Source organism: Trichoplusia ni, chromosome 2 (assembly GCF_003590095.1).
Source record: "Trichoplusia ni isolate ovarian cell line Hi5 chromosome 2, tn1, whole genome shotgun sequence".
NCBI classification, from domain to species: domain Eukaryota; kingdom Metazoa; phylum Arthropoda; class Insecta; order Lepidoptera; family Noctuidae; genus Trichoplusia; species Trichoplusia ni.
Genome location: NC_039479.1, coordinates 20,014,379 through 20,030,260, shown reverse-complemented (window position 1 = coordinate 20,030,260; position 15,882 = coordinate 20,014,379). Strand labels below are relative to the sequence as shown.

Genomic DNA, 15,882 nt, shown 5'->3' with positions numbered 1-15,882 from the left:
CTGTCTTGCGTCCATTTTACATTATGCTTTATCTCATGAACCGTAATATCTGGACTTTATATTTCTGTTTCTGCTATGGCAATAAGCAATAGTACTAAATCGATGAATAGTCAATCTTTTATTAGGATCTCTTTTCAGTCACGGGATCACTTCATGTGAAGAGACCCGGTCCTTTTTAAAGGCTTGCACGGTGACACAGGTCCAACATGTAGAGGCCTTGTTGAGAACTCTAATCTAAAATGTGATGGGGTGTCTACCAGGGGCCATCCACCCCTGCTCTATTAAAGAACAAACATGGACGACCCAAGGTAGCTACAAAACTATTGCAAATTGTAATGTGTATAAATAATAAGGGCTATTGGTATTAATAATGTTAAATGGAATAGTTTCCTTTAAAGCTATGGAAAACTATAGCACCTGCCTTTCAACACATAAAAATGGAATTAAATTGGCAGGCGGTGACTCGCCGGCTCAAAAATGGGCCCCCCATCATACCGCCACGATAGGTAGCGAGAGGCAACATCAGTGAGATAGGCTAAGGGTGTAGAGAGGTACGACACCGATTTCACCATCGCGGGTCACGGACCCGGAGCGGGTTTCCTCGTTATTACGCCATTAGACACTTCCAACCCCGAGCATATAGCTCTAGCGACCCCTCTCTAGCCAGCCAGTTAAGGCAAGAAAGAGCTGGGAGTCCCCGTAAAGAGTGACCCCCTGGGGCATTTAGGTTCCGTTGTGTCGCTACTCACAAACAGCTCGCCACAAGCTGCCCTGCGGATGTATGCTTCTACATATACCTTCAGACACATTTTTTATTTATATCTCAAGGTCTGAAAAAGCATACTAATGTACCCTCTGGTCATGCGTTATTCCCATGGAGAGAGAGAACGACTAGCCCCGAGGGGGCTATTATTAGGATTATTATTAGTAGCTTATTATTGGGGTCTTACAGGCTGAGTAACAATAACGTTTACTTAATAAGTTAACTCTATAATTAAGGAGGTTGCTTTTCAAGCTCCTTATTAAACAAAAGAGTTGCTAATCACAGAATTTAAATCTGTAAACTTATTAATTAAACTAAATTTCCAAAACCATTAACCGAAGCTGTTAAAAAGCGATATCATTAAAAACGTGTATAAATTAACGACTCGAATAATCGCTCAAACACGTGCTCATAACATTAGTGTTTAGTTTCGCTCGTTAACAAAAACTAATACAAAACCAGCATATTCATACTGAACCATATTTAATAATAACATCAGATAAAATTTGTCAAAGCCGCCTAAATCCTGTATAATCTGATCGCATTTTGCCGTCCCAAAGCTCGCTGAAACTAATTTGGCTTTCACATTCACAGCAACACCATGCATAGCAAATGTTGGCTTGAGCGGTTTATAAAATATGCATACATTGTCAGATTGTGATTTGACAATGAATCTTGGTGACAGTCTTGATGATGTGATGGTTGGAGTTCAGTTTGATGTTCAGATGTGAGGTGTAAGAAATTGTTGATGTGTGCCAAGGGATTTGTTTTTTTTTTTGTGACAAGCATATACATCATCATCATATACATGCCCTTGTATAATTAGAAAATCCGTTCGAGTAGGGCTAGGAATCGTGACATTGAGGATTCCGTACAAATAGGATTAAAAAAAATGTTCAAACAAAGCGGTCACCCTTCAATTTTATGACTGTAACAACCATTGATTGTCTTCGATCTTCATTTGTAGAATTTTTTGTTAAACGTATCGTATATAACATATCTATAAACAATGTAACCTAGCTTTGATGGTCACGAGACGCAGCCTGGTGACAAATGGGCAGAAAGACAGCGATACCTCAGTTAAAGGGTTCCGTTTATAGCCTTGGGGTACGAAATTATAAAAAAGAAAACGCCAACTAGGTGCAGGGCGTGCTCCAATACACAAGGCAATTTACATTTACAAAAAAAAACAAACGAAACAAACCTAGTGTTGTGGCTTCAATAAGGACCGACTGAAAACTTAAAGATCGTTTCAAATACGATTGTTCTACTTAGCCGGATAATAGCCGGCCTAATCCAAAACGTGCTAATTGATACGCCAAAATAAACCCTATTCGTGATCATTAGAGCTCATTGTGTTTTAAATTCAAATGGAGATTGGACGTTCTGGTTGAGGTAACAGAAGTTAAGTGGCAGGTGGAATTATTTCTATTCTCATTTTCTTCAGAGTATTACAAGGTTTGAATTAAAATAATAATACAAATCGTTTTCTACGAAAGCAATGTTGGTATACGGCAAGTAATTTACAACGGAGTGTCGTTGAGTAATTTTCATTACTCTATTTTTGTAATTAAACGAAGCTGTCCCTTTAATTAATTACTTTGTAGTTGCTTTATGTATAACTGTGACTGGTTCGCAAATAGAATTAAAAACAAACGCTTTGCTTAATTGTGTCTTTAACGCCCGTTTGTTATCGTTGATTATCAGGAATGCCGAGGTGTTATTTAGTTGTCTTTAGCACGAAAACAATCCTTTGTAGTCAGCTCAAGGCTCGGTGGCGTTGTGTTGGGATTTACTATTTCATTGCTTTTTCTATCAATTGACTTTAAGTAAGGGAAGAAGGAAAAAGAGGCTTAAAAAGAAGGACAACAAAAGAGGTTTTATATAACATAGCTGCTGCCCGCGACTTCGTGCCCGTGGGTAGAAGATATAAGTTATGATTTATACCTGCCCTGCATTTTTCACATTTTCCATTGTATCTTCGCTCTTATTAGTTGCAGCGTGATGGTTTATAGCCTAAAGCCTTCCTCGATGAATGGTCTATTCAACACAAAAAGAATTTTTCAATTTGGACCAGTAGTTCCTGAGATTAGCGCGTTCAAACAAACAAACAAACTCTTCAGCTTTATATATTAGTATAGAGTATAGATCTAGGAAACTTACCGCCTAATCCTTAAAACCAATAACGAAAGTAAAGACAGAAATTACTATTTCCTATAGTTTTCCGTGTAATCCAGGTACATAAGTTATCCGAACTCTTATCCCTTCGAAATCGCATGTATTCATTTTCCCGGTATTCCGGGTACGATTCTCGATCCAATCCCGGTGTTATTTATTTTAGTGTGTACCCCGCTGTTGTGGTCGGAAGATCTTTATGGCTGTCATTATTTACTTGATAGAAGCTAAGTGTGACTAGGCTAAATTATGCTACGTAAGTTTGTACTATGTACAAAGACTCTACAAAGTGTTTGAAAAAACTGCTATTTGTAGATTTTTTTTTCTTTGATAAAATGACTGCCGCACTAAATAGTCACATGCACAAATATACTCAGACTCATGACGAGCTTTCGTGGATCACACAAACCCTTATTCAACGCAGGGATCGAACCCGAGACACGTCGTGTTTAGTAGGGTTGGCGTAGTAACCTCAAATATTCGGTTATCCGTGCAGTCTGTATTAATTAATTGTAAGCCGTGGTAAATTGTTTAAACTCTAATCCGAGGATTGAAAGCGTTGTAAACGCTGAAGCATATGATATAGACCTAGTTCAACATCAATGCTTACTTAATTGTTTTCAGTCGGTTATGGTTTTTGACTTTATTTATTTTGTAAAATAACATAAAAGTTTCTCAAAAAACAATTATTTAAAATCATAAATAAATACAGGAAGCATAACAATTCAAATTAACCTTCACCAAACGAGCTTCAATCAGAATCGTTGCACTCTACTTTCTAAAGAGAGAAGTACCTAAAGAGGAAACCTATCTTACGCAACAACCGTTTAATAATTGGATACGATAACAAAATGTGGCGATATGAGACTATAATAAAATTTTAAAATTGCAGTACAATCCATAAATCAAACTGTTCCCAACACTAACAATTTACCCATGACACACCCCAAATCATAACTTACCTATCAAACGTCAAATTTAAACAAAACCCAACTCACCTATACAAGGGCACATCATTCTTGTACCAGACGACTAGCAGGAGCACATCAGAGGCCTGTGTCGAGCGAGTGTCACACGGCAGCGTCGCGTCGCCGCCTGCCACAGCTGACACTTTCACCATGTCTAGAGACTCCGCTATGACACTCGGCCCCGGGCGGAGACCTGTTGACAATTAGGGCTGAGTTAGACTTATCGTGTGTGCTTTAGAACTGTAGGATTATTAAAATTAAAGTTGAAATTTCTTTTTGTGGATTTACTGTTGACTCTGAATTGGAACAATTATTTTCTCATACTAAAAAATTGTTAAAATTCCAAAATTTAAGAATAGCAATTTAATTGGAGATTCTAAAAGGTTTTCTGAAATCTTTTATAAAAGCTACAAGTAGCAATTGATTTAGTGATTGGAATTTTAATAGAGAAATTCAAACACTATTGACATTTAAAGAACAGAATTAAAAGTAGCGATCAAAGGTCAATTACAATTCTGTTTGAACCTTTTTTTCGTTCTAACGACTCTACATTTTTGATACGAAATTTTCATTTTGGCACCTCCTACTGTAAAAAAACAATCATCACAGTAGGTTTCAACAATCAATTACCCGTTATACTACAAGGTCTCTGAAAGCGTGCAATGAACCACTTCACTCCTATGCGTGCTGCATGCCTATTACACAAAGGAAAGTTTTGTTCATTAGGCATTAATATAAAAATGGCTTCATACTCCACCCTCATGTTTGACCACGAAGATTGACATCTGTTTACCATTTATTTAACCGTCTAGCTACTGTTGGAACTAGTAAAGAAGTTATATTTATTTTTATCTTGATTCTCATTTTTCTTATGACACCAAGTTTGTAAACTTAGTTCTGATTATTCAATGATTAAAATAATATTCTTAGATTTAAGGATTATATTCCTTGTATCGCGGAGATTTCACGAACATCCAAGTCATTTTGCACAAAGACAGAAAGTATATTGGTCTATTAAGATTGTTTCTACTAAAACTATTGCTTGTTAGCTCTCGGTATTAACGGATTGAGCTTAGCCATATTTAGACTGCTCAACAGATTTGATCAGCTTATTTAAGAATAAACATCGTTATTTGTATTTTTAGCAGAAAATAACTACGTTATCAATAGAGGACAAAAACTACTAAATCTTTAACAGAAACAATTCAATTCCACAAACAAGGTTAAGCACTACTTATAGAAAATAAAGAGCAAAAACTAAAATAGAATTGTACGACTTAATCCTACAAACAACATTAAGCTGTCCGGCAAACAAAAAATAATCTAGTAAACCTCCTTTATCATTCTACAAACGAATAAAAAAAATATGGGTATTCAAACAAAATATTCAAGCAGTCAATACAATATTAAGGCATAAACTGTTCTAGCCAAGAACGCAGAAAGAATAGTAATAGCTCCATACGAAAGCAGGCGATCGAAACTTGGCACAGAACACTACAGGTTTACGTCGCGTCGCCCTAGTTAATAACTCTATTATTTTGCTGTCGAAAAAAGAAATGAAGCAAAGCCGATGTGGAACATTGATAAACCTTTTTGAGTAATAGCAAAATTTTTCGTTGTTTCGCTACTTATTTTTGTTTCGGAAATAGAGCGGAAGGTATTGCAACGTAATTGATTCTGCCTGTTTTTTTGAAATGCAGTGGAATAGCGTTCCGATCAAAGCTTTGTTTTCTTTATTTAAAAACATTGTCAGGCCTGTTAGTAACGTGAAAGTGTTTAACCAATTTTAAAGGTATAATAGGACGATTTGAATATATATTTTAGTTGCTAGGTGCTATACATTATTGAAACACTTTAAGAAAGTTCTGGTAGTTTGCAAGCGTCATTAACTTAATAAGTGTTAAAGACTCACAGAGTACAAGTACAAACCAATAATGCTACGTGTTTTGAAGCGAGTAAGAAAATCAAACCTTAAAATGAATATATCTTGATAAGAGTAGATATTGATTTTGTGTTTAAAAGAAAACAATCTGCACTAAATTTACAAAATTATCACTTTTTTAAGTGCCATCTTTGAAATAAATTAATTCTGTCCGAAAAAAACTTCAAATAAATTAAATTAAAGTGTTTTTTGTCGTAAATTTGAACTTTTGACATTCAAGACCTCAGGTAGCAGGTAGTAACAATTACCACATCAGTTCAAAGGTTAAGTACGTTATACGGTATATTATTGTAAGATCCTGAGAAAGCGTATTGTTTCTATATACAATAGAATCTGAAGAGCCTTCGGGTCACTGACTTCTATTTAAAAAGGGTACGCAAACGTTTATTAACTGTAATTATGCGCACGCTATCACAGTTTTAAAGTTATGACTGTTTTATTATTTGTGAAAGAGTTCTTATGTTGCGCCACAATTGTAAAATTCATTTCACTAATTATTTTTCAAGTTTAATCTTTTTTATTTTTGAAATATGAGTTTAAAATAATGTTTCGCTGAAAAGTTTAAGTATTCAATCAACATGAAAATCTTGAATAAAAAATGTTTATATTATAACCGGTCTATTATTTTAGCGTAAAATTTTGTGAATTAGGTTACGTTCTTACTAATATACCTGAATTTATACTATACTGTTTTTTTTTTTTTTTTTAATAAATGCGGACAACATCACATACATTGTTCTGAACCCAAAGTAAGTTGCTAAAGCACTTGTGTTATGGAATTCAGATACAACGAAGGTACCACAAACACCCAGACCCGAGACAATGTAGAAATGTGAATTTTTACATTGACCCGACCGGGGATCGAACCCGGGACCTCAGAGATAGCGACACCTTGAAACCGGTGCGTACGCCACTCGACCACGGAGGCCGTCAAAACTGTTCTGCGTGAATGTCGCTTATTGCGGTTAAAGTAACTTATATCCTTTTCACTCTCAGTGTAATGATACTAAGACTAAAAACGACATAAGTTCGTTTCAGAGGTTAAAAAGTACTAAACATCTACAATTGCCATTAAGAAGAAACTCCAAATAAGTTGAGAAATGGTAATAATCGTGATGACTAGTTACGTACCTTTAACTTCACTGATATTTGGAAATTAACCTCACTAGACCTACAACACCCTAAATACATCTGTATACATAATTAAAGTTCTATTTTTAAGATACTTTACCTGTGCTACTTGGTAGAGACGGGAGAGTCGTATATTTAGTAATTCATAAACGAACTCAAACAGTAATCCAAGTAAATTACGTGACTATATGGTTTAAGGTAACAAGACAAAAACAGTTTATATACCTACGTTCATAAATAACATTCCACGCTCCTTGGAAACAGTAAATATAGGTAAATATGATATCGCGACAACGAAGTTAGATGATCAGCGGGTAAAATATTCGCGAGTCGATTTCCTTCGGTAGTCGTTCGCGAAATTCGAATTGTTCGTTCTCAGTGAATACCAAGCGCGATCGTGACAAATTGCCCGATTAACAATCCAGAGACGGACGAGATGGCGTGGCTAACGATGCTATATATCAAAGGATTTTTCTTAACGCTGACGAGTCTTTTTAAATTTACTTGTTAAATATTAATGTGGTTTTATGATGGTGTAGGTTGAATTGTGTGACGTGAGTGTAATTGAGGTTATTTGATGGTTGAAAAACTGCAAAAAAAAATAACAATGAACGATTATTGTTAATTTTTTTTAATTTTTTAAATATCTATGTAAGTTACAAAATACTGTGAAGAATAGAGTGTAAATAAATCTGTGATTGATAATAAATGGACTTCTTTAATAAAAGTCATAAATCAAATCCAAAGAAATATAAAAATCATATGTCATAATGTGTATTAAAAAGGTCAGGTAGCTAATATTAATAATTACATCCTACATTCCCAAACATTTCATCGATGATAATAAAATCCAACATAATAGGGAACCTTAGTACCTTTCCAAACATGAATATACGAGGAAATCATAGAAAACCCAAATAGATATAAATATATTAGGTAATATGTAATATTTTACCCAAAATATTGTCATTTTAGTACCACGCCCCATACTACGTCGAAATTAAATAACTGTAATTACATTAGTGACTGCGAGTGAGGCGTCAAAATGCGGCGTAGTTTCCACTTGTAGCGCAGGGTAATGGTGTACTTATCATATTATATCAGGGTGCGAAAAAAGAGTTTGTATGAGTGGCTCTGCATAATAAACTAGCTTTTATGACATCTTCTTCAATTCACTTTGATTTGATACAGTAGAGGTACAACTGTAAGTCTACACGTACTAATTTTGATAAAACGAATACCTAATATTTTAAATTATAGGAATAAACTAAGTCAGTTGATCTAGGACAAAGTAAAAATCCCTCAAATTTAGAACGTCCTCTTTGGATTTGGTTGAAAGAAAAGATAACAACTATATTGCAGTCATACTGATCTGTGATTGAACCGGCAATCTTGTCAAAACACATCGAAACTTAACCGCTAGGCCATCAAACCAGTAAAATGTAGAGCAAAAATAAATGTGCGAGCAATACGCACAAAGCCCGACAACCTATTAATACTATTAATGGAGTTCCCCTCAATAAATGTCTGTTCACCACGATAAACTGGTGAAATATTTCTGCCTTGTAAAACAGGACGTGGTTTATATAAGTGCGTGCTAATTTAGTGTGGGAAACTGACAATGCTTGGTTGGCATGGGCTTTTCCGGTATGTGATTAGCTATTAAATTAAATGAAATGGTTCTATCTTAGTGCAATTGTTATGATATTGTTTTTGATTATGATATTGTTTTTGATACGTGCTAAAACGTCAAACTAATTTAAAAATCGTTAGATCTTTTGTAGTCAGGCCATTGTAAAAGTTTGTCATAGAGAAGTAAATGTAGAGTACACTACGTTCTGAAACTCAACTTTGATTATCGTCCTAAAAGTAATAGCGCCAGTAAGACTAGACTGGTCGAAGTGAGAAACACAGAAAACTCACGGTAGTTACTGTTCTGTTATAAATAAAAAAAGTCTGTAGTATAATCGCCAGTTTATATTAAGCTGTAGCAGAAACAGAAAGAATAAATTTAATGAGTTGTTACCACTCAGTATAAGAAACCTTTTGCTTTTTGGTACTTAAGTATAAGTAATGATGGGCAGAAAAATAACAATGACACAATTTATTTTTCCTTTCTATGACTCTACAAAGTTTCAAGTCAATATGTCGAATATTACCATTTCTATCAATATTGTTGTCACTCACACGAACATTTCGTGTTTTTTTTAAGTTAAAATCTTTACCAAAGATTTAGTACTGAATATGAAATAGCAAGGTTACCTTAATAATAATAGATACGTCTATTAAAAATATAATTAGTTTTTTTACTTTCCGATGGCTAGATCTCATTTTTTAACTGTTTTTACAGAGTATGACATAAAAAGGACAATTGATTTAAACCGTAACATATGTAGATAATCAAAAATTATCTATTTTCTTCTTTCTAAAGATAAACTGTCTGTGGTTAGGGAGTTTACGAATCTAGCAACTTATACACAGAAGTCATGCAAGACTAGGAAACTAAGGACTTTGATCAATCATTTTTCAGAACAAAAGCCAACTGTATTCAATTTTGTTAATTAGACTACGTCATCCCTATGTAACGATAAAGTCTTAAGGATATATATCATGACGCTAAGACCAATACACAACGTGGAGACGGGGCCTAAACATATTTAAGGCAAATAGATTACGAAGAATACTCTGTCAAACAATTTGTCATATTTCGTAAACAATTTTGGGTGAAAAATAATATGTTTACTTATCGTAATAGTATTATCATGATAAAACATCTAGAAAAGAAATATTTTAGAAATTGCTTTTGGAAATGACTCCCTTGTGATAGTAAGAAATTATGTTTCAAGATAAGGTACCTAATGATGTTGGTATTTAGGTATCTATTCGCAAAGGGGTGGTAGAAATATTGCCCAGTTTTTTAGAAATATTACGTACTCACGTTTTTTTATAGTTTTTGTAGTATTACTTGTTCAATAAAAAAGCGGCCACATAAGGTTTCCTTACAAATAGGGTAAAAAAACAAATTGAAAGAATTGATCAGACCATCTTCTTGACCTTGAGTTAACTTTTATATTTAATATCTGCCACAGCAGCAACAGACATAAATTATCTGTAAAGAAATCAAATTTTGATTCAAACGATGAGCATTTACATACGCTGGGTAGATCCTGTTTTTAGGAGAAAGTAGCCAATGTTATAGGCCCTAGCTAATAAACTATGCTGACCACTTGTGGTTGCAGTGAACACTGTGACTGACAATCGACTTGTGGTTGATATGGACATGCTATACAGTCACGAGCAAAACGAATATTGAGAATTCATGTGTAAAAAAAATCTCTATGGTTAAACCTCTTTCTGAGAAAAAACCTTTGCCACATAGAGGGACATGTATGGGCTAGAATTTGGTATTTTTAAAAGGTAAAATATGATTCAGACATCATGATTTGCCCGACAGTAGGATCTCATTCAGCAATCAGTCATTACTGTCCCACTGCAAGTAGAGATCTACCTTGCCTCCTGCCATTTTTTTTGGTTCTTGGCCAAGAGGGGCCAGGTCAATCTTCGTCAATGACTCCTCTTCATCTCCTCATCTTCTTTTGGGCCTAGCAAATTTCTTTCTATCCTTAACCATCTAGTGCAGGGCTGCCCAGAGTTTATTCCACAGCCCACACAGATTTTGTCCAAAAAGATTCTTTCAACTCTCAATGTTAGGCATAGTTATAGACACTTTAAAAGGCTTCTATATCGAGGTTCAAAATTTTAAATTATATTGATTGTCCATACAAACCGCCTCTGTTGATCCCGTGGGAAATACAGGCACGATAATACGGAATATTTATTCGAAATATTATAACATTACCAGTTATAATGAGTTCCATATAACGTGTGCCTTCAATGAGTACAGCCTCAGGAGGGATGACCTTATTTCCAGCGTGACGTAGACTCGTGTTAAACGTGTTTGTAGGGTAGTTCCAATTTGATAGAGACTGTTCTGTAAATCTCGTGTTTAGCGGTTAGTCGTAGTGTTATTTGGGTATGTGGGTGGAAACTGAATTTAATTAAATACTTATTCTGTATTAAACTAACAAGGTTTTTGAACAATTCGTTCAACAAGTTCTTTTTATACATTTTTTTGGACAAGACTCAATTATTATTTATGATTTTAACAAAGTTATGTACCCTTTTTATATTTTTGTAACTACCCAAATTGATATAAACCCAGGGTAAAGGCCTCCCCTTCTTATTCCTCCACTTTCATATAAGATTTTTTTCTGAAAAGTTTAATAATTTATATCATAATAATATGGATATTGGAACAGTAAAATGCAACACTGACTTTTCAATTACAGAACCGATGGACACTAAATTAAATTACCACCTCAGTTCCACTGCGCCATAGGCCCTCAATCCGCGTAGTGTCATCCCCGCCTGTCGCCAGTGCCCGCTATAAAAACTCTTACAGCACCTCCTCAGGTATAACAAAATTTATTCTGTCACATTTATTTTCTAACATAAAAACGTTATTGGAAAAACGTGTAAAGTTATGAAGCAACGTAAGCATAAAGTGAAATCCGGATCCGATATTCGGTACGTACCGGATTCCGATGCTAATCGCCTCGTTAGTCACAACGCCGCACGGATTATCCCCCGTGAAATAATACCGCTAAATACAGGGTTTTATGCAACGTGCCAAGTCTGTCCATAGCTTATATTCAGTCAGTCCTAGTTGGTTTTATTTGCGTCACAGCTGATTTCTGTTGAAAAATATTTTTGGTCGAAATTTTTATATCGGGATTGTCCGCATTTTTTGGTAGTGATATTGACAGTTTGTCAGGCAATGTGTTTTAAACTGACATTATTGTTTGGTGGGAATACAGAATATAGGAATATTTTTTTAGAATTTTGTTGTTACTCAAATAACGGGCCTTTGTAGCCGCCGGCCATACAAGTTGTACAGGTACACATAAATGGGATTCCTTAAGACTGGAATGAATCACAGATGTTTATATTTGTATAAGCCGCTTGATATTCGAAACCTTTATTTATAAATACATAAAACATCATTCAAATCTTTCCCAAACTCCACTCACGAGGTACCCACGCAAAATTTGTATATGTAAATACATCCTTTTGAATAACCGATGACATTTAATAGAAAAATAAAACGAGGATTGATTCTATAAATCTATTAAAAGAGGTTGTCACTGTTTAGGTAAATACAAGAGCAAAACGAATTTCGAATTTAAATTTTCAAACGCTAACAGTACTTAAAAGCCAGTTTATTCGAATCGCTCGTATTTCAAAGCCAACCAGCCCATGATGTGAAGAGCTCAATAATATTTTGTATTATTTAAAAATGTTGATAGCTCTCATACGTTTATATGTAGGCGGCATGGAAGCATTAGCCAATGATTCCGAGTAAAAATATTTTTTATTTCACCTGCTGCGCCCCTAGCTATGTGTTCCTGAAATAAACGAGATTGGAAATGAACTCTGATGGGGAGTAAATAAACCTAGCATTTTCGTGTATAGAGTTTTGTTTTGTTTTCATTTTCGTCACAGTTACTTAATATCATTTATATCATTTTATGGGTAAGATAATAAAATCTTTACGAAATCCTATTTTTAACATTTTTCGTTTTATCTCCTTGTTTCATTTTTCTCATTTTTACTAACTAATTAGCAGAATTGTCGCCACGCCAATGACCGCGGTAGAGAAGAGACTTGAAGGGGTTTGATCTCCGCATTTTTAGATTTAAAGATTTTCTGTTCTTTCTGCATGTGTTGCGATGGTTTATGGATATAAAATTTCTTAGTATAGGATAAATAATCCTTAAACTCTCGTGCTAATAAGACCTTAAAGAGCCTTAATAAAAACAACTGCGTAACCTTAAACCTTATTTCTATTTCAATCTACAAATTGATCGGCACAACAAATTCCATTGTTCCAGTGTGTAGGCGGTCTAAGTTCGCGTGTACAATTCACCTCTTATTTCCACAAGTACGTATCGTGATACCTACGTGACGTGAACTAAATTGGAAAGGAAAATTCACCAAGAACACGTAACGTCTGAATTGTGACTTTGACAACGGTAATATGCGCAAAGTTTCGAGTATTGGCAGTCGGAAAAATGATTGTTTAAGGGTAGTTCTTAAGGATTACGGAAATTCTTCGATTAATATGCCTAAAACTTAGAGTTGGATAGGACTTAACTAGTTCAAATTAGATTAAGATGCGAATTATGAAACCTTAAAGAAAAGTAAAAAGTGAACTGAGTACAGGTTTTCTTTTATAACGTGAGTAATATTATCAAAAATAACTATTTTTAAAGTAGGACTCAACGGTGCGATGCTACAGCGTAGCAAGTCCAAATTGCTACGAAACCGTAGCTACTCATATTCTATGACTACTATGACTCAGAGATGAAGCCACATCTCTAAAACGTAGTAAAAAAATATGACACTTGAAATAGGGATTTTAAATAGAAACATAAATATTTTTTTCCTTACAATCAAAAATCGCTGTAATCCAGACTCTATAAAAAACTCTTTGAGATATAATGGCAAAGCAAACCCAATACCACAAAACTTTTGTTTCCACGAAATATAATATTCCAAAAATGTTGTTATTCGCAAAGGAAACAGAACTCTGGAATGCCTTTCTCATTAAAAATGACGGCAAAGGACTCGCCCAAGTCATTCAGGCAGGGACGAATTGGACGCAGGGGGGATGTTACCGTAGCGCAGACAAAGGGTTGAATTCACTACATTTTTTTATTACACAATGAATCTTAGAAACGTACTTAACTAAAACAATACCGTCTATTCAGCTAGTTTGAGATAAGCAGCTTTATAAAATTGAGATGAATAAAGTTTAGATCGAAATCCGTTCGGATTCGCAGAAAACGGAATTTGGATTTATTTGGAATTTGAGTTTGAAATATACAATTTCAATAATGTTGTTTGTTATTGTTTAATGAACAAACTGTTTAATTTGGAATTGATACTAACACTTAAATTAATTATTGTTTATGACAGACGTTTTAATAGGTCCATAAATCTATCCAATGCAAAACTCACAAAACATTTTTATATTATTTTGAAACAGCATTTTCCAAAACAGATCAAAGATTGTCATCGCAACCCAAACAAACATACCTCATATAATATACCATACACAAATACGCTGAAATGTGTAAGCAAATATATTTCATCGAAAAAACTTAGCCGGAGGCATCCGAAAACTCCAAGTTTCCTTCGAATTACATTTTCAAAGTGAAGTGAATTCCCCCTTTGGAGGTAAAAGGCAATATTTAACGTAGACCATTCAGCCGTCGAACTAAGCCGGTGTGCAAAATACAAAAATCCACTGGAACATTTTACTTGCAGTGTGTAGTGGCCGCGTATATTTTAACCCATTCAATAGTTTCCTGACGCGGCCAGTAGGGTAGAAAAATTCGCGGCAGATACGTTCTACTCAGCCTTGTGACGTAGCGGCGTGATGCCAAAAATAACCCAAAATATAAACTGTACTTTTTGACGTGTTATTTTGCAGATAACAGTGTCAAAACATGTTACTATATAGTAAAATTGAGTGGAAAATTTTGCATATTTTTAACCCCAGTCCAAAGCTAACTGCTTTGTCAACCACAGTGTCTTTTCGTGGAAGGAAAAGGCTTATCTAGAGGAGGAGATTTTTTGCGTTTATATTTTTTTCGAAGGTGTATTGGGATCGGATTTCAATCTTACCGGAATCATCTGAATACCATAGTTTATATCGACAGCTTATTTAACCTTCACAACCTATATCATATTTAGTTTTGCACTGTGGAACTGTCTATGGAATGGTCTGGACCAATGCGTTTACATGCTTTAAGAGGCACGCATTCAGTACTCAATCTAGCGATTTTAAACAGAAAACCTTGCGAGTATTTTGTCTTGACCTCTAGACCTATATCAATCTAATCATAATTTATGCTCTTTGTTAATATGCATTTCCATTCGATGAACATGAACACCAAACAATCTGATTAAATAATAACTACATAAAACTATTTTTATGTCTATTTTCAATAGAAATCAGTTCTGAAAACCTCCCACCTACCAGCTGCTATTTTCTAAGAGCTTAAAAATAATCGTTAATTACTTGCTCATAACGTCCTTTTCACTTTACTCGGATGCTTAGATCGATACTAAAAACTGAGACAATACTAAAGCATTAATAAACTATCAGGACGGTTGAGCAGCTGGTCGCCTTCTCAAGTAAAGAGTGTGGGACTAGGGGCGACCGCCGCTCGCGCACATCTGGTGAGCGCCACAAAAAGATACCGCGTCATCATCCGCCTTGCCAAGCACTCGCGATATTAAAATTTTTGCTAAACCGCTTTTCATTTGCAAACAGTCTGCTATTTCAAATTTCATAAGAATTATCTCAGCGCTGAATACAACTTCAATTTACTAAGCCTCAGTTTATTAGCCAAATATAACCATCAAGTCCTCAGTCTAGCCTATCAGTAATTATATCTAACTACTTATTATTCTGGATTTCAGGCCTGCCTGAACACTCGTTGGGATCCAATTCCAGAAAGCCCACGTTCTGTAGTTAGCTAAGGTACTTAAATTAAAACATTTTGTCTTTAGCGAGAAGATCCTTTTTTAAATTAAAATTCCTTAACCTTATCAAACCATTTTGAACTCTAAGTGGTTGGGTTCACATCACATACGTAAAAGGTGGCCGAAATCCGTGCGCCGACGAATTGTCACTTTTTATCTTGGGACAATACTGCAATCACTCGGTCCACTGAACGGGTTAATTAATGAAATCTATTAACTTCTCTACTCCTTAGGGACGGGAATTGCTTGCGGATTTTTTGCTCGGTCATCCTATCTAGCCAATTTCCAGC

General features: G+C 35.0%; 1 protein-coding gene across 1 annotated transcript in view; it reads right to left on the bottom strand.

The window, feature by feature from the left end:
* Positions 1–15,882, bottom strand: part of LOC113508589 (nephrin-like) — a 92,396-nt gene that overhangs the window by 40,122 nt on the left and 36,392 nt on the right. Inside the window, exon 2 of the mRNA XM_026891712.1 lies at positions 3,937–4,099. Within this exon, the coding sequence (XP_026747513.1) occupies positions 3,937–4,099 (163 nt within the window). The remainder of the gene's footprint in view (positions 1–3,936; positions 4,100–15,882) is intronic.